This window comes from Macaca fascicularis, chromosome 2 (genome assembly GCF_037993035.2).
Source record: "Macaca fascicularis isolate 582-1 chromosome 2, T2T-MFA8v1.1".
NCBI classification, from domain to species: Eukaryota; Metazoa; Chordata; class Mammalia; order Primates; family Cercopithecidae; genus Macaca; species Macaca fascicularis.
The window spans coordinates 153,732,924-153,758,368 of NC_088376.1; the positions used below are offsets into that span (position 1 = coordinate 153,732,924).

Genomic DNA, 25,445 nt, shown 5'->3' on the forward strand with positions numbered 1-25,445 from the left:
AACAGCATATGAGACAGTTGTTTCATAAGTTTATAATGCTGTTTTTGTTTTGTTTGTTTTTTTGAGACGGAGTCTCACTCTTGCCCAGGCTGGAGTGCAGTGGTGCAATCTCGGCTCACTGAAACCTCTGCCTCACGGTTTCAAGCAATTCTCGTGCCTCAGCCTCCGAGCAGCTGGGATTACAGGCACGCACTACCAAGCCTGTAATGCCATATTTTTACTGTGCCTTTTCTATGTTTAGATATGTCTAGATACACAAACACTGTTGTATTACAGTTGTCTACAGTTGCCTATGGTACAGTAACCTGCTGTACAACTTTGTAGCCTAGGAACAATTGACTGTACCATACAGCCTAACTGTATCATAGGCTGTACTATCTAGATTTGTGTAAGTACACTGTATGGTGTTCACACAGTGATGAAATAGCCTAATAACTCATTTCTCAAGATGTGTCCCCATCATTAAGTGAGGCATAACTGTACTTGTATGATTAAGAACTTCCCACCCACCCACCATCTCCCCTGCCCGGCTTTGTGTCTGGAGAGTTGTAGTTAGCATCCTGTAAAGGGGTTAAAATTCCTTAAAGCAGAGTTCTTGGTTTTAAAAAAAACCCAAGACTTTCACATATGAAAGTCTATAAAACATATATCTTCCCTTCCCGCCCCCCACTCTTTGATTTGGTGTTAATATTTAATGAGAAGATAGAGGTGTTTATACCTGGTTTCTCCATTTTAGAATTTAGAAAGGAAGTAAACGCTAGAATATAAAGTATTACAAGAAGATTATTATATTAGTAATGGGGATAGTGGGAAGTCAGTGGGAACTAGAATACAGGTGTTTTTTTCCTTTGGTTATTTGCATTTGATTAACAATACAGAATTTTTTGTCTTCTCTTTGAGACAGGGTCTTACTCTGTGACCCAGGCTGGAGTGCAGTGGCACAATCTCAGCTCACTGCAACCTCTGCCTTCCATGCTGAAGCAGTCCTCTCACCTCAGCCTCCCGAGTAGCTGGGACTACAGGCGCATGCCACCACACCAACCTGATTTTTTTTGTATGTTTATTAGAGACAGGGTTTCACCGTGTTGCCCAAGCTGGTCTCAAACTCCTGGGGTCAAGCAATTTGCCCAGTAGAAAAATTTTTTTAAAGACAGTGATCTAATAACAGGCATGAGCCAATTGGTTCAGATGCTTACTAAACCTCACTACTAGCTAGGGAGTCGCTGCATCCTTCTGGGCCTCCTGTTTTTGTTTGTGGGTTTTGCTGTTCGTTTGAGACAGGGTCTTGCTCAGTCACCCAGACTGGAGGGCAGTGACACAGTCTCGGCTCACTGCAGCCTTGACCTCTTGGGATCAAGTGATCCTCCCACCTCAGCCTCCTGAGTAGCTGGGACTGCAAGTGCGTGCCACCATGCACAGCTAATTTTTGTATTTTTTGTAAAGGCGGGGTTTTGCTATGTTGCCCAGATTGATCTCCATGTTTGTCTGTTTCATCTGCTGAGATCATTCTACTTACCCAAATGCTGCTTTGCTATTTAGCTACTTGCTAACAAAACGTTATCTCTGGGAACAATAGTTATATTATATTTTCTTATTTGGGAAGACTCAGCTTGAGGAGAACTTGCTGTTAATTTCCCATGTAACTGTGAATAAATTGTTCAACTTCTAAAGGACTTTATTTTCTGTAACAGCATGATGAGGATTAGCAGTTTCTATATAACTTTCTGGAGATTTGAAAAAATTAGATAAAATTTACTTGAGCTGGGCACAGTGGCACAGGTCTGTAGTCCCAGCTACTTAGGAGGCTGAGATGGGAGGATCACTTGAGCCCAGGAGTTTGAGGCTGCAGTGCACCATGATTATGCCTCTGAATAACCACTGCACTCCAGCATGGACAACATAGTGAGACTCTATCTCTAACATAAAAAAATAAAAATTACTTGAGACACCTTTCCTCACACACATACATAGGTAGGATAGTTTTACCAATACAAAGGAAAGTTTGGAACAGGCCAGTGCATGGAACTATTTGAATTATCTGGCAAACTTGAGCCAGGGAAATGGCAGGAGCCTAGATGTATGAAATAAGAAGTAAGAGAGGCTTGTATCTAGGATTGAGGAGGATGGAGTGTGTGCCCAGTAAACCCATTTCTGTGATGTCATAGGAAAAACATCATATACTGGAAACAGTGAAAATGTCAAAATATATAAAATTGAGAAAGTGGACATAAAGAAATGGAGGCTTAAGGCCATGGACAATGGCTCATGCCTGTAATCCCAACACTTTGGGAGCCCAAGGCGGGATGATCACTTGAGTCCAGGAATTCAAGACCAGCCCGGGCAACATGGCAAAACCCTGTCTCTACAAAAAATACAAAAACAAAATTAACCGGGCGTGGAAGCACATACCTGTAGTCCCAGCTGCTTGGGAGGCTGAGGTAGAAAGGTCACTAGAGCCTGGGAGATTGAGACCACAATGAGCCATGATCACGCCACTGCACTCCAGCCTGGGTGATAGAGAAAACCCTGTCTCAAACAACAAGAAAAAAGGCTTAGAGAAAAAAAGTCAGAAGTGGGAATCAGTGAACAGTGGAGTAAGACTATGTGGCAGTCAGCAAGCAATCTTTCTGAACTACCTCACTAGGGATTGTTGGGGAGAACTAGGAGAATCATAAAAGAGAAAAATGAAACCAGATGTATATTTGTGATACATCTATCTCACAGAGCACCTCTTCTGTGCCAGGTATTTGATATCTGTCTTCTCCTTTAATCTTTGCAATTGCCCTTTGGAGTAGGTAGATTTCCTCTTTATAGAGGATGAAAAGGGTCACCCAGGCTAGTGAGTTGCAGAGCTGGGATTTTAATCCAAAACCTGGACTGAGCAGATGCATTAGCTGGTACAAACTGCATTATGAAAACATTTCTAGGTGCAAAATGGCAGGAGTGAAGATGGAGCACCTCTAGGCATAATATGGGATGAACCAAAATCCAATTTGAAAATGATTTCCAGAATCTTTGACATGTTTGCTACCTTCTTATGGTAAACATTGGTTTATAGTAAGGTTCAAAAGTGTTGGGAATAGCCGGGCGCAGTGACTCACGCCTGTAATCCCAGCAATTTGGGAGGCCGAGGTGGGTGGACCACGAGGTCAGTAGTTCAAGACCAGCCTTGGCAAGATGGTGAAACCCCATCTCTACTAAAAATACAAAAAATTAGCCGGGCATGATGGTGGGCACCTGTAATCCCTGCTACTCAGGAGGCTGAGGCAGAGAATTGCTTGACCCTGCAAGGCAGAGATTGCAGTGAGCCAAGATTGCACCACTGCACTCCAGCCTGGGCCACAGAGCGAGACTCTGTCTCAAAATACAAAATGTTGGGAATAAGTGCTGAGGACTTTTGCAAGTACTCTCTGATTCATATATATTCCTCACCAGCTCACATACCAAATTAATCCCAATATTTCACACCTGATTTTACATAGCTCTTAAATTACCACTATTTTGTATACCTCCTTACCTCCCTTTATTGTTGTTAAAATCAATATGTTGTGAAGGCAAATATACCATAAGCATTTAAAGTATCTATAGTTTGAAAGATGAAAATAGCCAGATGTGGTGCCCCACACCTGTAGTCTCAGCACTTAGGGAAGCTGAGGCAGGAGGATTGCTTGAGCTCAGGAGTTCAAGACCAGCCTGGGCAACATAGTGAGACCCTGTCTCTGAAAAAAAAATATATATATATGTGTATATATATATATATATATAGAGAGAGAGAGAGAGAGAGAGAGAGAGAGAGAGAGAGAGAGCGAGGCTTGGTGGTACATGTCAATAGTCCCAGCTACTCAGAAGGATGAGGTGGGAGGATCCCTTGAGCTCAGGAATTTGAGGCTGCAGTGAGCCATGATTGCACCACTGCACTCCACCCTGGGTGATAGAGCAAGACCCCATTTCTTTAAAAAAAAAAAAAAAAAAAAAAAGAGGAAAACAAGTTCCCTGACTACAAAGAATCAAGCTCTAGGCGTTAGAAAAGATCTCAGAGGTCTAGTTAAATCTCTTTTAGTAGAGGATTTATTTCTGCAACATCCCTGACAAGCAGCCTCTCTCTTTGAATATCTCTGGTAGCAGGGTCTCATTTTCTAAGATAGTTTTTTTCATTGTTAGACACCGCTATTAGAAAGTTCTTTCTAAAACTGAACTAAAGACCAAACTATTTGTAAGACTTACTCCTTAGTTCTGTGGAGTTACAAATAACAAGCTACCCCCTCATTACATGACCTCTGATACCTGAATTCAGCAGTAGTAAGTAGTTCCCTATTTCTATAGAATTAATTCCTGGTAAAGTCTTGGCTGCACTTGAATCTCTCAAGATCATTTTGAATTCAGTCTGCTGTGTTTCACCTCTTTCTTGCCTCATGCTATTTGTAAAGATAAGTATGCCTTGTATTCTGCTGTCTTCATACTGGGTCTGGACAAAAAAGGCCAGGCAGATAAGGCCAAGGCCAAGTCAGAGCCCACAGGCTGCTGCTAGAGAATATCTCAGGCCCCATCCTGGGAATTATTCTTGCTAGGGTGACATACATGTTGTTGTACAGACAGTCCCTGGCTAACAATGGTTTGATTTAAGCCCATCATAAATGGGAAATACTGTTTTCAGAAAGTAACCCCATCATAAAAAGTGTCTGTATATTATAAAACGTCGGGTAAAAAGAGGAGGAAAGGATCACAACAGCGTTCCTGCTCCTGTGAACTGTTTCTGCAGTAGGAAGGAAGTCCATGTTGGGGGAGTGAAGGCATAAGTCAGCCTATTTTGTAGTTTTGCCTAGGGATCAGGAGTCTCATGTGCATATATATAGTGAAAAGCAAAACTGCATTCACATTTGTGTTTTATGTCCTTATGTTTCTGCGAGCATCCATCAATTGAAGGAGAAAGGAAGAAAGTAAACAGAAACTTGCCAGGTGGCAAGTGATAAGCAGATTAGGGTACATAATATCGATACTTGACTTGTGAACAGCCAAGATGATATATTGTTGTACACTCATATACATTTGGGTTGTTTATACTTTTTGGCAATGATGATTAATGCTGGTATGAACATTCGTGTACAAGCTTTTGTATAGAAATAAGTTTTCATTTCTTTTCAGTTATATCTGGGGTAGAATTCTGAGTCATAAGGTAACTATTAACTTTTTGAGGAGGTACCAAACTGTTTTGCTGAGCAGTTGTACCATTTTCCATTCCCAACAGCAGTACATGAGAGTTTAGATTTCTCCATGCCCTCACCAACTCTTACCTTTTTAATTATAGGTTCATAATTTTTTATTACACTCCTCTTTCTCCCATCAACTCCACTTTGACATCAAACTCCAAACCATCACATCAGTGTAGTTCTTTCCAGCTCCCTTTGGCTAAGTGATTTGATCGCTAGCACTCTGACTCCGATTTCTTACTTATGAGGAGAGTTAGTTGATCTGGGTTTCTAGAGTTTCAAAATGGCATCACATTGTAAAGTTTAAGAACTTGGATTTTAAAGTCAAAACTGGATTCAAATCCTTGTTGCCCTACTTAATATTTATGTGCCCTTGGGCAATTCACTTTAGAACTTCTCTGAGCTTCTGTTTCCTCATCTATAAAATGCAGATAATACCTTCTACCCTCTTGGGATTGTTGAAGTGAATTTGCATAGTAGGCACTGATTAAACTGTTGCTGCTGCTGCTATTTTTTAATCTGTTCTACTGGTATGTATAAACCATGTTTAATATCAAATAAGATTCCTAAGAAGCCTGAAATTTGTAGGCTAAGAGGTTGTGTGGTAGCCTATGGGACACGTGCAGAGATCCCACGTATCTGCTTTTATCAGGATGTAGGCTGGTGACCACCACCCTGCTCCCCTCCCTGCTACCCAACAGTCCTTAGTTTAGGAAAGTAATTTCCTGCCAGATAAACCTTTCCCTTAAATCTCAAGAGACCAGCACTTTGGAATGTGGCTTTAAAAAAGTCTCCTGCCCCTTTCTGGTAAAGAGAGAGAATGATGAAATTATCAAACACCAAAAACACCACAGAAGAGTGGGCTAACATAGGACAGTCACGAAAAGACAATATGTTAACAAAATCTTATGGCATTTTGTGAACTTAAATTTTGGTGGAAAATCAATTCTAGAGATGGGACCTGTTTCTGAGTACATACCCTGGGCAGCAGATGAAAGGAAAAGGCAGAGTCACAGAGAACTTTGGCCCTAGTTATCCATCAAAGGTAGGACTGCTTTCTCATTAACCTGTTCAGTCACTTCAGTAACAAGAAGAGTTTCAGCATAAAAGAAGGCAGTATAGAGATTCCTATAAAGGATAAAGAAGAACTAAATAGAGTTTAGTAACATCGTAAGAAGGGTGAGACGATGCCTTTTAAAAAAAAATCCTTGTTTCTTAGAAAAGCAATGGAGTTTAGGATATTATTATTTATTGCATAATTATTGGAAGGGAGAATGTTTATGATGCTACAACACAAAAATTACCTTAAACAGAGAAATTTATTATATTCCTTAAAAGTTTGTTTACATATTATAGATGTGATTAAAAAGAAGAGAGAAAGGAGATAGTTTTAGATGTGTGAGTTTGTTGTGGCATTTTTATTCTTTTAGTGCGAAAAGCTTGAGACTCACATGCTGGTGTTAAATGCTGCCTGAGTGGTAATACATTCCCTGTTGGGATGAGAGCTACCCAGCTGCCCTCTGCTTGACAGAGGTTTCCATTCTACGCACCAGAAGCTAAGACATATGTTTATTCTTCCCTTTCTTTTACTCTCTGTTTCTATTGTTTTTAAAAGTGTCTCCTACTTACTTAGCTCTTTAGTTCCTGGGACTCCACATACAACCTACCCCAGTCGGTCTTCTTTACCACTATGAGAAGACTCGTTTTCCTAAAAACACATATTCATCTTGTGACTCCTCTACTCAGTAGTCTGCCTTGGGCTCATTTACTATCTATTCTAGAATCCCAGCTCTTCGGATCTTCCAGATTTCCCTTTTTTTCCTCCAACATGGATGCACTATTCTAGTTATTCTGTACATTTATCATCCATTTCTCTCCAGACCTTTACTCACATTCATTTTTCCACCTAGAATCTCTGATCTCATCCCTTAAACCTTTTCTAGGCTGGGCATGGTGGCTCACGCCTGTAATCCCAGCACTTTGGGAAGCCAAGGCAAGCGGATCATCTGAGGTCAGGAGTTTGAGACCAGCTTGGCCAACATGGCAAAACCCCATCTCTACTAAAAGTACAAAAATTAGCTGGGTGTGGTGGTGGGTGCCTGTAATCCCAGCTGCTGAGGAAGCTGAGGCAAGAGAATCACTTGAACCCGGGAGGCAGAGGTTGCAGTGAGCCAAGACTGCGCCACTGCACTTCAGCCTGGGCAACAAGAGCGAGACTCCATCTCAAAAAAAAAACAAAAAAACTTTTCTAATCCTGCCTCTCCTTAGATGCCCTGTCCAGGTTCCATCTTTATGTAGATTACTAAACCTTCCCTTATGTCATCCTAAGTGCTAGAGATACAATATGAATAAAATAATTCCTACTCCCAAGGAACCCTACCTCCCTTTTATTCTCCCAGCCACACTGACCTACTTTCTAACCCTCAGACATGCCAAGCTAATTCCCATCTTAAGAACCTCATACCTGCTATTTCCTCTGCTTAAGACATTCTTCCCTCCACATTTCAACAAGGCTCTGTTCATATCACTCAAGTTTCAGCCTTCATAGTTTAATAGAATTGAATAGGGGAGAGACCTTCCCTGACCATTCCAGCTTCATCAATCAGCCTTCAGGCACTCTGTCTTATACCCCTATTTTTTTTTTTTTTTTTTTTTTTTTTTTTTTTGAGACGGAGTCTTGCTCTGTCACCCAGGCTGGAGTGCAGTGGCCGGATCTCAGCTCACTGCAAGCTCCTCCTCTTGGGTTTACGCCATTCTCCTGCCTCAGCCTCCCGAGTAGCTGGGACTACAGGCACCCGCCACCTCGCCCGGCTAGTTTTTTTTTTGTATTTTTTAGTAGAGACGGGGTTTCACCGTGTTAGCCAGGATGGTCTCGATCTCCTGACCTCATGATCTGCACGTCTCGGCCTCCCAAAGTGCTGGGATTACAGGCTTGAGCCACCGCGCCCGGCCCTTATACCCCTATTGATCTTCTTTGTTTTACTTCTCCATATGGGAAATCATCTTGCCTCCCTGACTCCTTAGAGTACAAACTCCTGAGGGCAGGCACTCTGTCTTGCTTACCACAATATTCTTAGTACTTTGAATATGCCTGGTACATAGCAGGCTCTCAGTAAATATTTATTGACAGAAATGTCCCAGACACTTGTGCTTGACCATGGGGATGATGGACCCCTCTGGCTCTGGCATTCTAGGGCTCTGAATCACAAACATCCAGGTGAGTGAGCTGGCCAGTTCTGGAATAAGCTACTGGTGACTGCCAGAAGGTTGGTTTCCATTGGTGTGTTATCTTTTCATGAGGCTTGCTTAATTGTACCCTAGCTTTTGCCTCTCCCATATGTTGTTCAGAGTAGCCTAACGACTGCCTCAGTATTATGGTTATGCTCAAAGCTAATCAGGGCTGCTGGCATCACTGCAAATACTGTGCATTGAAAAGATTATGGAACAGCCGTGTTGCTGTGTGATTTGGCCTTGAGACAAGCTATCTTCTCCAGAGACTAAGAGCTGTACCCACTAGCACACCCTGTTAACCCAGGCCACTCAGTTTCTTTGTGCTTTTATTCCTTTGTAGAATGGGTTTTGGGGATTGGATGTAAATAATGCCAGGAAAGATATTCACAGAATGCATAAAATTCTAACCTTTTTTTTCTCCTTAGATGTGAACGATTAGAAGAGCAACTAAATGACCTAACAGAACTCCACCAGAATGAAATCTTGAACTTGAAGCAGGAACTGGCAAGCATGGAAGAAAAAATCGCGTATCAGTCCTATGAACGGGCCCGGGACATCCAGGTTAGTATGAAGGAAAAGGTGTAAATGCAAAATACAGTAGGGTTAGAAAGAAAAAAGGAAAACAGCAGAAGGAAAAAAGATGAGAAGGTAGAGAACAAAGAAAAGCTTATATCAACTATATAAGAGTACACTTACTCTTAAAATGATTGAGGTGCATTTCTCAAAAGTTTATACCATTTTGGGTTGGTATGTCTGCTTGGTACTTGGGAAATGTTTCTTAGGATCACAGTAGTCTCAGTGTGTGGAAAACCACATGAATCCTATTTGTCCATTACTGCTTTAAAAGCAGCTCTGACAAGTATTAGGGCCATTTTGCCCTTCTCTTCTTCTGTGGGAAAGGGGGCCTTTATTCCAGCTGCCAAATCCAGATCTCATTTAGGCACATTGCCTGACAGTTTGCAAGAATAACCCATGAGGCAGTCATGTTTAATTAAGGCTAATCGCCCATCTGTTTTATTCTATGAGGAAGTAGAATATTTAATTTTTTCTTGTTTCTATATGGAGGTATTTCTAAGGGAACAGTTCTTAGTGGTTTCATATGAAAGCATTTTGAAAGACGCTAGTCTCAGAGAAGGGAAGTGGGCTAGAAAACTTGTATTACAACAGCCTAAAAGAATCAAGGGAATGTCTAGATAATTTACCCGGATGCCGTCTTCTTCAGGCACTGCTTATGTTTTAATTATGTTTTCCGTAAGATCCTTCTGGACTGGACAGCATCCATTGTCTGTCTGTAGTTGGCTTCAGTCTGAAGTTACCCAAGCCTTACCTCAAATCCCAGGAAACCAGGATCCATTGAAACCAAGACCAGAAAAACTCATGGCTCCAACCAACTTTGGAGGATATCTGACCATAGCTAGGGAAATAGGTTCTATCCCTTGAATACTTTGGAATTAATTTAAATTCATGGGTGAAGGCCATGGCCTTGAGGAGAACAGACACTTTATTTTTTTTTAATTGGGAATTAGGCATATGTTAAATGGAAGCTTTATTCTAATTGCATATGTTATAAGACAAGTTGTTATTAGTTACTGGTGATTCTAAACATTAGAATCAATGTATTAACACTTTATGTCACTATTGCATTACTAATAACGTTTCATTAATGTATTAGTATTTTACACTATTTTCAAGTACTTTTTAGTAGTTGAGAGAGATACAGAATATACAATCAGGTCTTGGTAATATAGGTTTTTAAATTAAACAATATAAAGTTAAAAAATAGCAAGAACAGGCCAGGAGCGGCGGCTCACGCCTATAATCCCAGCACTTTGGGAGGCCGAGGCGGGCAGATCACGAGGTCAGGAGATCGAGACCATCCTGGCTAACACGGTGAAACCTCGTCTCTACTAAAAATACAAAAATTAGCCAGGCGTGTTGGCGGGCACCTGTAGTCCCAGCTACTCGCAAGGCTGAGGCAGGAGAATGGTGTGAACCCGGGAGGTGGAGCTGGCAGTGAGCTGACATCGTGCCACTGTACTCTAGCCTGGGCGACAGAGCGAGACTCCATCTCAAAAAAAATAGCAAAAACAGACACTTTTAATGTTTGGTCTAGTGTGTGGGCATAGTGTCCTCTTTACAGAGGATCAACCTAAAGGAGAGTGTGCCCTTAAGAAGGCAGATCGGAGATCCCTTTCCACTGATGTCAGGGATTGACTTGACTTAGAAAACACCAGGTAGTGTGTATAAGGAAGCATGTTCAAAGAATGTTCACTGCATCATTGTTATAGTGGAAAAATTGAAAACAACCTAAAAATCCCCAAGAGGGAACTAGCTGCATCTATTATAACATAGCCTAGCCATACTATAAAATGCTCTGCAGCAGTTAAAAAAAATGAGGTAGATTCTGTGTATTGACATGGAGAGATCACCAGGACCCACTGTTGAATGAAAAAAAACAAGTTGTGAATCGATTCCTATAGTATGATACTATTCCATGTTTGGAAAAGCCAAACCCTGTAAAATATTTTAAAGAGGTTTATTCTGAGCCGATATGAGTAACCATGGCCTAGGGAACACAGTCTCAAGAGGTCCTGAGAAAATATGCCCGAAGCAGTTGGGTTAGTTTAGCTTTGTACATTTCAGAGAGACAGGAATTGTAAGTAAAATCCTAAATCAATACATGGAAACTATACATTGGTTTGGCCCAAAAAGGTGGGCCATCTCTAAGTAGGGGCTAATAAGTCATAGTGGGTTTTAGGAATTTTTTAGTTGGCAGTTGGTTGAAAGAGTTAAGCTTTGTGTAAAGACTTGAAGTCAGTACAAAGGAATGCCTAAGTTAACGGGGTCTGCTGTCTGTCATGTGATGCTATACCCGAGTCAGGTTGGAAAGAAAGCCACATTAATACCAGTTAATTTTTTTAAAAACTGATGAGATGGCCTGGCGCAGTGGCTCACGCCTGTAATCCCAGCACTTTGGGAGGCCAAGGCAGGAGGATCACGAGGTCAGGAGATCCAGACCATCCTGGCAAACACGGTAAAACCCCATCTCTACTAAAAATACAAAAAAGAATTAGCCAGGTGTGGTGGTGGGCGTCTGTAGTCCCAGCTTCTCGGGAGGCTGAGGCAGGAGAATGGCATGAACTCAGGAGGCAGCGGAGCTTGCAGTGAGCAGAGATCGCACCACTGCACTCCAGCCTGGGCGACAGAGCGAGACTCCGTCTCAAAAAAAAAAAAACAAAAAACTGATGAGATTTTATGGTTTGTAGGGTGAGATTTAACCCTTGTCTGGCATGGCCTTAGGTCTTGTTTATAATTTGATGTCTTACTGCCACAAAGAGTCCATTCTATCAGTCTTATGATCTCTATTTTAACATTAATGTTGGTCATTTGTGCTGCAACTCAAAAAGGGAGGGGATGTAATGAGGCATGTCCAGCCTCGTTCCCATCATTGCCAAGAACTCACTTTTTCAAGTTTCTTTGGGGTCCACTTTGGCCAAGAGGGAGTCCGTTCATTCGGCTGGGGGGCTTAGGATTTTATTTTTAGTTTACAGATAGGAAATAAAATTTAAAATTCCATATATTTTCCTTGACACATATATGTATACACTTAAACACAGATAAAAGGGTGAACACAAACAGTATTGCCTCAGGGACAGGGATTGGAATTGAAGGAAATGTCAGGAGAGATTATCCTATTTGAACTTTTTTATGTTGAACAAATATATTCTGTGCAACTTAGATTAATTTTCAATGAAAAAAGAGCATATATTTGTGGTCTTGTCATTAAAATGTTCTAGACTAAATAAATGTTAAGTGTGGCCACTGCTTCCTGTGACTCATCCCACTGAAATGCAATGGAGGGCACTTTGGGGGAATAATAGTCACTTGAATAGTGAGTTATACATCTAGACTTTTATATTCATTCAAGGCTTCAGCATATTTATAAAATCATTGGCATTGCTCAAGATGCATCTGGCTTGCCCAGGAGGCATGTCAGCATCTCAGAGTACTTGTGAGCAGAAGGCTTAACTCTTCCCTGTTCTGGCCCACAGGAGGCCCTAGAGGCATGCCAGACGCGCATCTCCAAGATGGAGCTGCAGCAGCAGCAGCAGCAGGTGGTGCAGCTAGAAGGGCTGGAGAATGCCACTGCCCGGAACCTTCTGGGCAAACTCATCAACATCCTCCTGGCTGTCATGGCAGTCCTTTTGGTCTTTGTCTCCACTGTAGCCAACTGTGTGGTTCCCCTCATGAAGACTCGCAACAGGACGTTCAGCACTTTATTCCTTGTGGTTTTCATTGCCTTTCTCTGGAAGCACTGGGACGCCCTCTTCAGCTATGTGGAACGGTTCTTTTCATCCCCTAGATGATGCTGGCACAGAAGGTATTGTTCCCTACCCTCTGGCAAGTGCATGCAGCAGAGAGTTAGACAGCAACTTACCTACTCTGAAGTTTTCTACAACAACAAAAGAGTTGAGTGAATCTGTTTACATTTAGAATAATGTTTTTTTCTTCAAGAGACGCAATTGCAATAGTATTTTTTAGATTTTATCCAAGAAGTTTTTTGGGCGAAAATCTTGGATCATTTTTATGTAGCATGATTTTCCTTGGGATGCAAATCTTAAACAGTCCTTTAATATGAACCAACAATCTGGAGCACACCGAAGGGCAATCTAAATGTGGCTTGAAGGACTGCACTAAAACCCACTAAAAATATGTGAAAACCTAATTAGGGCAAACCAGTTAAACCTAACACCCTGCCTTGGGCTCATCACCTCTCCCCATCCCAGACTAACTTTACTGTGAAATCCTACCACATTCCATGTCTGAATTTTTGGATTCGGGGTGGATTTTCGTTGTCCGTGGAAGAACACATGGATCTCCCTGGCTTTCTCACCCAAGTTGGCCACTTACGATAACCCTGGAAGTATGATCACTTTTGAACCTGCCCCTTAACCTTTACTAGGATACAAAAGTGAAAGCATCATCCCCCAAAGGATCACTGCACAGTCCTACTACAGTATTTTTAAGTAGCCCTCTAAATACTTAATTTTAAGCAAAATCTGTTGGCCGCACTTTTAAGGTTTTTTTAATATGTGTATAGGTACCAACCTAAAAATAAAAAATCCGAACAGCATACTTGAAGAATGTAATACTCAAACTCTCAGTGCTTCCTTATGGTTTCTAATAGGATTTTTTATTATTGTTATTATTATTATTGGGTTTTTTTGGACAGGGTTGGGAGGGTCTTTTATTTTTCCTTTGAAATAAAGAAGTGATGTTTTTAAATGAAGAAATGTGTGGATATTTAAGTGTGCTGCTCCCTCTTGTCTTGAAACAGTTTGAGTAAGAAAGTCTTGCTGTAAATGCTGCCCTCTGCCGCCCTTGTTTTGAGATGCAGTTTAAACTCCCTCTGGCTGCTGCTGCTGCTTTTGGTGTCCCGATGTCCCTATGCCCCCGTTTTATGGGTTTAGCTTAGTTGGAGAGGAAAGGGTTGTGCAAGGAGAGGAGGAGGCTGTTTCCACAAACCAGTGTAGTAGGATAGGGATTTTTTTTTTTTTTTTTGCCCCAAGAAAATGTTCACCCAGTGATCTTGGGCTGGGATTGTCTTTAGGAAAAGTTGAGACTATAAGAGTCATAAATAAGTCCTTGTGTTTCCTTAATTTATTTTGTTAACACCCCTAATTACTGAAACCAAAGTGATGATGTGGAGTCTTCTGTCTTCATTTTGGCCCCAGCATTCTTAATTTCAAAGCTTTATTCTGTCTGCCTAAGAGAATCAACCAAAGGTGATTCTCCTAAAGAGCAGTGAAGGAAATGTCGGGTTAGAAGGACCCAAGTTTTGGGTGTGAAATGTTGCCAGCTTCCTATAATGTAAACTGACTTGTTAACCTAACCTAATTATGCTCAGTGGACTTATCTAGATGGTTTAAAAAAAATGAACTGAGCTGCTTTCCCCCATCCCATAACCAGTTCCATCATCCTGGTGGAACTTGAACATTTAGAGTTTATCTAGAGAGCTTGGTTAATTTTCCATATTATTTGTAGTATGTTCACAAATGCTGTTCCCTCTTGGTCTCATTCTGTGCAACCAAGTGCATATAAGATGCCCTGAAAAGAGTAACAAAGTATGCTTTGCCTGTTTCCCCTTACCAGGAAATTCCTTCAGAACTAGATTAGCATTGACCTGCCCGTCTGAAAGGACAGTTTACCTAACGGTGCCAGCCTCCTTTTGCTTTGACAAGCTGGATTTCTCAGAGCCAGCATGTTGTTTCCATAACTACTTTGACATTTTAACTCAGGTACCCCAGTCTTCACCCCAACCTCAGCTGATTGTAGTACACCTGCTAGTTCTGTTGCCCCCTCAAAACTAGCACCCAGAGTAGGGCCACAAGGGTGATTTTTTCTTTAAAAAAAAAAATTAGAACCAATTCATGTTCATGCCAAAAACAAATTGTCCCCAAGCCTATATATATTAAAATGTTAACTTTGCCTAAAAATATCGCAGTGACTTTTTAGGCAGGAGTGCCAAAGGACACTATGAACTTTTTGAACTAACAGTTTCTCCTAACTTTCTGCTTTAGTGTAATTGCTCAGAGTAGAGAGCCCCCACAAAGTTATTTAAAAGATGCCCTAGCCACAATCCACCAGTTTTTCTAAGCTAGAACCTTTGAGTCCCCCAAACTGCCTGAAGACTTAAGTTTTGTGGACACTGAACGTCACTTTGATAGATGGATTGAAACTGTTCCCATTTGCCCTGGAACGGTTTCTATCAAAGGAAGGTTTTCACCTGTAGAAAGCTCCCTGCGCTCCAGCCAAACAGTCCCATGCTAACTTTCTGTCTTCCTTTCTCAGAGTGTCTTAGGAAGGACCTTCAGTGCAGATCAGGTGCAGTAATGGCTTTCTAGCCTTCTTGTCCCTTAATTATTCACCAGACCCAGAAGTTGTGTGCATTTAATGCTGTTTGTAACCATGCATCTGTTTTCATTCTTTCTTGTACCTTTTGCTGCCCATCCTGTTACTTTTGAGTTTCTTTCATTGCGGTTGTTCTTGGGTTCTTTTGTCTTTTCATAGCTCTTCTATAACCTTGCTTTAATGGCTTAACAGTTGTTCTGGGTGGAAACTTCGCCTCATTTGAATGCTCCTCTAAAAGAAAAGAAAAGAAAACTATATTCATTCCCTTTAAAATGAAACATTCCTGGATTATTTTTCCATGCCCCTAGCCTGGGTGAGTGAAGCTGGCTGTGTTGGCCTGGGTGACTGTTCAGGTTGTAGAATGCGCATTTTACATTGTTTATGATAATTGAAGGGTACTTCTCTCTGCTCCAATTTCCATTCCTTGGTATACTCAGTATGTCCTAGTAAGGAAGGCTTTCCACTCTACTGGCTCCTTAAGAAGCAAAAGTAGGTTAAATTTTAAACTTCACTGACTAGGGTCTTCTTTCTCCCCTGTTCTAAATGGAGTAAAAGTCTGATGCCAAGACAAATATTGGGAACGAGCCTTCCTCACTAGCCATGTCCAAATAATGAGCATATTTTCACGTGGTCTTCACTGCATTTGGTTTTGTTTCTGATTTCATGTTCCTTTAAGGTACAGTCAGAAGAAAATGCTGAGTTCTGAGAGAGTTCCAATGAGGAGCTGTCTTTCAGCTTTGGAAAATATGCATCTAAAACAAAACCAAACATTATTGTAATCTGACACAGGCAAAATTATGGTTCCCACACCCCAACCCCAAATGAAACCTGGGATTTTGAATGTGGCTCTAAGCGTTAACATTACTGTCTGTATGTCGTGTATGCTAGGTGATATCCTCAGTAGGGATTGACTACTAGACTGTAAGTGTGTTTTATCAAAGTGTGTAAGAATAAAAACTCACTTGCACGAATTGAAACGTAAAGAAATGACACTTGTGAACGTGTGAACGTTAACACTGTAGTTGATAGATCTTAAGCTGCTAATTGTTGAGAGAGATTTAAATTTATGTTCTGTCTGGTCGCTGCAGATTCTCAGCAGCACTTTTACTGTATATAGAAATTGAAATAAAGACCTCAGCTATTAACCTGGTGGTCAGACTCGTGTTTGTTTTGCTCTTTATTTTTGAAACATTTAACATACATAGTTTTACATGCATGTAATGCATTATTAGCCAGCCTATTGCCACCTGTAATTTTGTTATACAAGTAGTAATTTCTATTAGGACTTTTTCCTGGTGATCTCTGGGAGGCCTCTGGAAATCCTAAAGTCCTAAACTTGCCTTTGACCTGGTACCAAGCAGAGACATGATGACTCGGTCCTTCACAGCTCCAGTCTGAACATCGAGAGCTTTAGCCCCACTTCTGGCTTACTAGCTGTGTGCCTTTTACCCCAACTATAAACTAGTGATACCACACCACCCAACTTGATCCTACAGGTAGATGTTGTGAGAGCAAAGGATACATCTTGTGAAATCTTTGAAAATTCCCCTAAATATGGGCCAGGCTGCCGTGTACAGATATGCAGGTTGTATATTGCCCAACCCTGGGGGGGCTTCATAAGTGTGATAAACTGTGAACAATATGCAGGAGTTGTGTAGTATATACAGGACACATAGAGCTGCTATGATAATGGGCGATACATAATTTCAAAACCTGCTTTATTTTTATCCATTAAAAACTTTGGAGACTTACTGAATGCCAGTAAAAACTGGGTGTGGTGGCTCTCATACCTGTAATCCCAAAACTTTGGGAGGACAAGGTTGGAGGATTACTTGAGGCCAGGAGTTTGATACCAACCTGGGCAACATAGTGAGACCCCATCTCTACAGAAAATAAATTTATCTGGGTGTGGTGGCACACACCTGTAGTCTCAGCTACTCGGGAGGCTGAGGTGGTGGCATCACTCGAGCCCAGGAGTTTGAGATTACAGTTAGCTATGATTACACCACTGCACTCTAGCCTAGGTGGCAGAGCGAGACCCTGTCTCAAAAAAAGAAAACTTTGGAGAGTGGAAGGCAGATGACATAAATTTGAGAAGCTGTGGTGTAGAAAACAGACTGGGGAGGCAGAGGAAGGTATGGCCAACTAGAAATGCATGCTTCACCTGAAGGGTTCAAATATACTTAAATCCTATGGGCCAAACTAAACATTTAGCTGACTTGTAGCCCCAAGTCTATAGTGAAGAATAGCTAACGTTTATTGAGTATTTACTGAGTGCCAAGCATCATTCAGTTTTATCAGTCAATTCTCCCCACAGTCTTATGCAGGAGATACCCTCATTGTTTAGGTAAGGACACTGAAGCTTGGGTTAAATGTCCTGCCCAAAATTAATGTTAGGAAATGGTCGATTAATGCAATGGAAAATAGGTCTATGCGACGTATATAACAAAAGATGAGCATCCACAATATGTAAGAGTAGAAATCAATAATCATCTTTCCTATTGGTAACAGCCCAATAGAAAAGACAGGCAATGGTTATGAACAGAGCTCATAGAAAAAAAATGGCCAATAAGCATACCAGAAAATTGTTCAGCATCCTGTATAATCAGTGCATTAAGAGTTAAAAAGCCAGCCGGGCGCAGTGGCTCAAGCCTGTAATCCCAACACTTTGGGAGGCCAAGGCGGGCGGATCACAAGGTCAGGAGATTGAGACCATCCTGGCTAACACAGTGAAACCCCGTCTCTACTAAAAAAGACAAAAAAATTAGCCGGGCGTGGTGGTGGGCGCCTGTAGTCCCAGCTACTTGGGAGGCTGAGGCAGGAGAATGGCGTGAACCCTGGAGGCAGAGTTTGCAGTGAGCCGAGATTGCGCCACTGCACTCCAGCCTGGGCAACAGAGCGAGACTCCATCTCAAAAAAAAAAAAAAAAGATTTAAAAAGCCAATTGTGGAACAATACATTGTCTCCCATTTATGTTGAGAATATGTATATTTGTTTAAATATATGCATGTGGATGTATAAAAACTTTGCATTAAACTGTCCCATTATTTTGGGAAGGGAGAGGGAGGAACAGTGGTTAAGCAGCACCTTCATGCTTGGCTTCTATAAAGTATGAATCTCTTTGAAGAAAATGTATTTGTGTATTTTTTAAATTAAATATATCAAAAACTTAAAAATAGGTCCAGTGAGAAGTAAAAAAGGAATTGATAGTGTTCCTAATGACAGATCATACTAGACCATTTTTTGCGTCCAGATTGCCTTAGAGGGGGCTTTGGACCAAGTTTGGGCCACCCCTTGAGCTTTCTTCCAGCCCTGGATTTCTAGGCTTGGTGGTCAAATAGGTGTCCTGCTGCCAGAGGCCCTGCAGACTGAGAAGGAGGAGCATGTGTGGAGGTGACAGCAGCAGTTGGTGCCTCCTATTTAGCCAGCAGTGTTCAAGAGCCACGCTATACAAGACTGGGCTGTGGAGGTGTGTTAAGCCAAGGAAAAAGGAACTTGGTAGAATGAAATACATGTGGTAAAGAGGCAGAAGATATGTGTGGGAGCAAAGAGGAGGAAGCAGTTCTAACAGAGGAATCGGGAAACGCTCAACCGAGGAGGCCATGGTAACTGGACTGAGAGATGGTGGCTTTATGATGAGCAGAAATAGGTGAGGGGGCATTTCTATTGAAGGTATTAGCAAAACCACAGAGGTGAAAACGGCCCAGGTGAGCAGTTCAAGCAATGGATAAGGAGCCTTGAGAGACTGGTAGGGGGCATGAAATAATGTGTGAGAATTGTATGTGGGGGCCAAGTTGCAAGAATCTTGAATACCACACTAAAGGTTTACCTTGTGACTACAAGAGAAGCCATTACAGGCCTTGTGTTTAATTACAGCCCTTTGAGAAGAAACCAGAAATGTGTTTTTCATGTCATCCCAATCAGCTGGGTGTTTGAGGAATGGTGTCCAAGGTATTTGGTCTTTTGCCTATTGATCCTGTAAGTAGAGGCTCTTCACAATTTTTTGATAAGTGGAAAAAGGGTGTGAGCAACTCAGTTCAGTTCAGTTCTTTAAAAAAAAATTCCTGGGCCGGGCACGGTGGCTTACGCCTGTAATCCCAGCACTTTGGGAGGCCGAGGCGGGCAGATCACAAGGTCAAGAGATTGAGACCATTCTGGCCAACATGGTGAAACCACGTCTCTACTAAAAGTACAAAAATTAGCTGGGCGTGGTGGCACTCACCTGTAGTCCCAGCTACTCGGGAGGCTGAGGCAGGAGAATTGCTTGAACCCGGGAGGCGGAGATTGCAGTGAGCCGATACCGCACCACTGCACTCCAGCCTGGCGACAGAGCAAGACTCCATCTCAAAAAAAAAAAAAATCCCTGTCACTTTTGGTATCACAATCCTTAAATCCCAGAGCAAGAGTACTTGACAAAATTTATTCACGCTTCTGTCTTACTGAATGTTTGAGCTATTCAAGAGAATATTCTTTATCTGTTGGAAGAATTCAGTTCAATAGTTTTCAAGACTGTATTAAAAGGTGCAGCAAATCATGATGAAAATGAATTATGTTAAATTTTGCCTAAAGCTGCTTCTGTACATATCTTAAGTTTGACCTAAAGGTTTCTCCATACATAGAGAACTGTAACCAAGCCAGGCGTAAGCAGATTGGAACCTACTCTTGTAACAAGTAGCCAAGTCTCAGCCAGTAACAGCAGCCGAACTTCAGTCAACCACAGGCAGCCAACTGTTGAAATAAGGTACGTGCCCAGAATAAGTTTAACAAGAATAAGTGAAGTCTGTGTACCTCACTTCAATTTTTTATATACCACTTGCCTTTTTCTTTCCATAAATGTTAGCCATATGGCAGCCCCAGAGTCTCACTGAACCTGTCCTGGTCTTAGGGGCTGCCCGATTCATGAATCATTCTTTGTTAAATTTAACTTGTCTAAAGTTTTTATTTTAACTATTTTATTTTATTTCATTTCATTTTATTTTAACAGAGTCTTGCTCTGTCACCCAGGCTGGAGTGCAGTGGCACGATCTTGGCTCACTGCAACTTCCATCTCCCAGGTTCAAGTGATTCTCCTGCCTCAGCCTCCCAAGTAGCTGGGATTATAGGCCTGTGCCACCACACTCAGCTAATTTTTTGTATTTTTTAGTAGAGACGGGGTTTTGTCATGTTGGCCAAGATGGTCGCTGGTCTCAAACTCCTGACCTCAGGTGGTCCACCCACCTCAGCCTCCCAAAGTGCTGGGATTATAGGCATGAACCACTGCACCTGGCCTCTTTTAACAATTTTAATAACCACTCAACCTTAAGAGAAGGTTGTGAGGATTAAATGAAAATTGTACAGAGCCTAGCCCAGCATCTGGCAGGAGCAAGTGCTATACCATGATCTTGATTATTAGTAGACTGAGAATTCCTGGAGGACAGGCACCTGTGTCACTCATCTAAATCTCTTCAGAATATAGCACATCTCCCATTCTTACCAACAAAGAGCCCAGTAGCCAGAATTTGGGCTATCCCCGGCCAGTCCTGACCCTTAAATTTGGTTTGGGGAACCAAAAAATCAGTATGTGTCAGAGAATAGGCTGGCCATGGGGACAACAAAAGAATATCATGTCCATAAGAACAAAAACTTGCAAATGGGGCCAGGCACAGTGGCTCACACCTGTAATCTCAACACTTTGAGAGGCCGAGACAGGTGGATTGGTTGAGGCCCAGAGTTTAAGACTAGCCTGGGCAACATAGACTTTATCTCAAAAACAAAACAAAACAAAACAAAAAAGCCTTTGCAAGTGGATACACATATAATTGGCTGATAATCTATTTAACTTATAATTTCTTAACCAGCACAGTGACAGGGACGTTGTCAGTTTGTGGCTATGCCCTAAGTGCCTGAAACAATGCCTGGCCCAGAATTGGTGCTCATTAAAAAGTGGAACTTAAAAAATTGCTATTAATTGAGTCCCTATTCTGTGCCAGGCACAGTGCCACTTGTTATGCTTTTGATTCTTTCAACTGCTCTAAAGAGGAGGTGGTATAACTTCCATTTTTCAGATGAAACCAAAAGCTAGGGTAGGTTGTTTGGATTTTATCTTGTAGACAAGCTGTTTCACTAGTAAATGGCAAAGTCAGGATTTGAACTTGGTTGAGTTTGATTCTAAAGCCCATGCAATTTCTGCTATTCCATTTTGTCGGACAAGGAATCAAGATTTGTGGATTTCAGACTTTGTGTAATCTTGAGAAGGCAAGGATCTGACTTTTTCTGGATCTCTGTGTCCCTGCTATAAAGTCACCTTAGTTCTTCTCCAGCAATCAAACAATAAAACAACATTTGGTGCCGAGCTCATGATCTCCCTATGAGCATTGGCCATGACCACCAAAAGGGTTAAACATCAGGACAGCACAAGGTGGGAGTTTATAGCTGAAATCTAGGCATGACCATAACAGGATTGTGTGTGTGGCAGAGGGGAGGGGGAGCAGGGGATGGATCTGAGGCAAATGTACAAAATGTCTGCATGATGGTGGGTACCAATATTCTTTTTTTTTTTTTTTTTTTTTTTTTTTTTTTTTGAGACGGAGTCTAGCTCTGTTGCCCAGGCTGGAGTGCAGTGGCCGGATCTCAGCTCACTGCAAGCCCCGCCTCCCGGGTTCACGCCATTCTCCTGCCTCAGCCTCCCGAGTAGCTGGGAGTACAGGCGCCCGCCACCTCGCCCGGCTAATTTTTTTTTGTATTTTAGTAGAGACGGGGTTTCACCGTGTTAGCCAGGATGGTCTCGATCTCCTGAACTCGTGATCCGCCCGTCTCGGCCTCCCAAACTGCTGGGATTACAGGCTTGAGCCACCGCGCCCGGCCGTGGGTACCAATATTCTTACTGTATGAGGTATTTCAGAATCTAAAAGAGAAAATAAAATATAAGGAATCTGGAGGGTGGAAGGAGGGAGAGAAGCAGGAAAATAATAACTAATGGATGAAATAATCTGGGTGATGAAATAATCTGTACAACCAATCCCCATGACATGTTTACCTGTGTAACAAACCTGCACATCCTGCACATGTATCCCTGAACCTAAAAGTAAAAAATAAAAATAAGGAATCATGGTATTGACATATAGCACATTAATGGGAGCATTAAATGATGGTAATTGGGCATATTGATGTTCTTTGTGAAATCTGTGAGTTGTGCTCAACTGGTAGAATTCTTTTTGTTTGGTTTGGTTTGATTTGGTTTGATTTGGTTTGGTTTTTGAGACAGAGTCTCTGACACCCAGGCTGGAGTGCACTGGTGCGATCTCGGCTCACTGAAACCTCCTCCTCCTGCGTTCAAGCAATTCTCCTGCCTCGGCCTCCCGAGTAGCTGGAATTACAGGCACATGCCACCACACCCGACTAATTTTTGTATTTTTAGTAGAGAAGGAGTTTCACCATGTTGGCCAGGCTGGACTCAAACTCCTGACCTCAGGTGATCTGCCCGCCTCAGCCTCCCAAAGTGCTGGGATTATAGGCGTGAGCCACTGCGCCCAGCCAACTGGTCAGAATTCTTACAGAGCACATCAAGATGTCTCTGGTATTTAAAAACCAGTGTTCAAAAGAAAAATATAGTATCAGTTCTATTCCACTTAGTTTTTCATTTACTGTAGTGATTAAAGGCTCATACATACCATGGGGCATCTGAAAGAAGTAATTGCAAACAGCTTAAAACTTTCTCATTGGCCAGGCACAGTGGCTCACGCCTGTAATTCCAGCACTTTGGGAGGCCAAGGCAGGCAGATCATGAAGTCAGGAGATCAAGACCATCCTGGCTAACACAGTGAAACACTGTCTCTACTAAAAATACAAAAAATTAGCTGGGTGTGGTGGCACACACCTGTAGTCCCAGCTACTCAGGAGGCTGAGGCAGAAGAATCACTTGAACCTGGGAGGTGGAGGTTGCAGTGAGCCGAGATCACGCCACTGCACTCCAGCCTAAGCAAGACTGTCTGAAAAAACAAACAAACAAAAAAACTTTTTCATCATGTCCTTTACAAGCAAAACATAAGGATTGTTTTAATAGTTGATTTTTCCTTTTTTTTTTTTTTTTTTTTTTTTGAGACAGCATCTCACTCCGTCACCCAGGCTGGAATGCAGTGGTGCGATCTTGGCTCACAGCAACCTCTGACTCCCGGGTTCAAGCGATTCTCCTGCCTCAGCCTCCCAAGTAGCTGGAACTACAGGCACCTGCCACCACACCTGGCTAATGTTTGTATTTTTAGTAAAGATGGGGTTTCACCATGTTAGCCAGGATGGTCTCGATCTCCTGACCTCGTCATCCACCCGCCTCAGCCTCCCAAAGTACTGGGATTACAGATTACAGGCGTGAGCCACTGCGCCTGGCCAATAGTTGATTTTTCAAACACAAAATGTAAGAATTTCAAACATCAGGCCACACAGTTTTCATCTCTTTTTTTCTTTTCTTTTCTTTTTTGAGACAGGGTCTCACTCTTTCGCCCAGGCTATAGTGCAGTAATGCAATCTTGGCTCACTGCAACCTCTGCCTCCCGGATTCAAGCGATTCTCCTGCCTCAGCCTCCCAAGCAGCTGGGATTATAGGTGCATGCCACCATGCCTGGCTAATTTTTTGTATTACATTTTTGTATTTTAGTAGAGAGGGAGGTTTTACCATGTTGGCCAGGCTGGTCTCTAACTTCTGGCCTCAAGTGATCCACCCGCCTCAGGAGTGGAATTTCTGGGTCATATGGGAACTCTGTGTTTAACCTGTTGAGAAACTACCAGATTGTTTCCAAAGTGGCTGCACTATTGTACATTCCCACTAGCAGTATATGAGGGTTCCAGTGTCTTCATATCCTCACCAGCACTTGTTACCTGACCTTTTTTTTTTTTTTTTTTTGGAGAGAGAGTCTCGCTCTGTCGCCCAGGCTGGAGTGCAGTGGCACAATCTCAGTTCACTGAAAGCTCCGCCTCCCAGGTTCACACCATTCTCCCACCTCAGCCTCCCGAGTAGCTGGGACTACAGGTGCCTCAGCCTCCCGAGTAGCTGGGACTACAGGCGCCCACCACCACGCTCGGCTAATTTTGGTTTTGTATTTTTAGTAGAGACGGGGTTTCACCATGTTAGCCAGGATGGTCTCAATCTCCTGACCTTGTGATCTGCCCACCTCGGCCTCCCAAAGTGCTGGGATTACAAGAGTGAGCCACTATGCCTGGCCTTTTTTTTTTTTTTTTTTTTTTTTTTGAGACGGAGTCTTGCTTGTCACCCAGGCTGGAGTACAGTGGCTCAAGCTCACTGCACCTTCTGCCTCCTGGGTTCTAAAGCGATTATTCTGTCTTAGCCTCCTGAGTAACTGGGATTACAGGCATGCATCACCATGCCTGGCTAATTTTCATGTTTTTAGTAGAGAAGGGGTTTCACCATGTTGGTCAGGCTGATCTCGAACTCCTGACTTCAAGTGGTCCACCCATCTCCACCTCCCAAAGTGCTGGGATTACAGGCATAAGCCATCGTGCCTGGTCCTGACTTTTTTATTCTAGCCATCCTAATGGGTGTAAAGTAGTACCTCACTGTGGTTTTGATTTGCGTGTAATGCAATCATCCTTTATGACTAAGTATTTTTATTCTAATATCTCTTTTCATTAACTTTCCTATTTCCTCCCAGTCCAAGCTGTGACTATCACATTTCATTATTGCCAGTGTGCCTGCCCTAAAAGCCCTTCATTTCCCCCCAACAACTGCCTTTCATTTCCTGTGAGCTGGGGATCCATATAACCCAACGTCAGATTAAATGGATTCTGAACAAGCCCCACAAATAAGATATGTGCTTGGATTTTGTGACTGCTTATCTGGCAGTTTTGAGACTATTTCTGCTTAAAACCGGATTTTATTAAAAAAAAAAAAAAAAAAAAGACAGAAGGAAGGAAGGAAGGAAGGGAGGAAGGGCAGGAGGGAAGGCGGGAAGGAGGGAGTGAACCAATGCAGTGTAACCTAGTAGAAGTTACTCTGGCCTAGGCTCTGATTCCAGCTCAGCTTCCCACTAGTTGTGTAACCTTGGACAAGGTCCCCTAACTTCTCTGAACCTCCATTTCCATGGATGGTGAGGGTTTGAGCTAGAT

General features: G+C 42.3%; 1 protein-coding gene and 1 long non-coding RNA gene across 8 annotated transcripts in view; one reads left to right on the forward strand and one right to left on the reverse strand.

The window, feature by feature from the left end:
* TMCC1 (transmembrane and coiled-coil domain family 1) overlaps nt 1-16,495 on the forward strand; it is a 183,272-nt gene extending 166,777 nt beyond the window's left edge. For all 7 annotated transcript variants that reach the window (XM_005571708.5, XM_045385674.3, XM_045385672.2 and 4 more), the window contains exons 3-4: nt 8,864-8,999; nt 12,491-16,495. In XM_005571708.5, coding sequence (XP_005571765.1) covers nt 8,864-8,999; nt 12,491-12,805 — 451 coding nt within the window. In that variant the 3' untranslated portion in view covers nt 12,806-16,495. The remainder of the gene's footprint in view (nt 1-8,863; nt 9,000-12,490) is intronic.
* The window catches only part of LOC135969474 (uncharacterized), a 43,130-nt gene continuing 32,120 nt past the window's right edge, over nt 14,436-25,445 (reverse strand). Inside the window, exons 2-3 of the long non-coding RNA XR_010584734.2 lie at nt 19,573-19,693; nt 14,436-15,581 (exon numbers count right to left, since the gene is read on the reverse strand). This is a non-coding gene — a long non-coding RNA (uncharacterized lncRNA). The remainder of the gene's footprint in view (nt 15,582-19,572; nt 19,694-25,445) is intronic.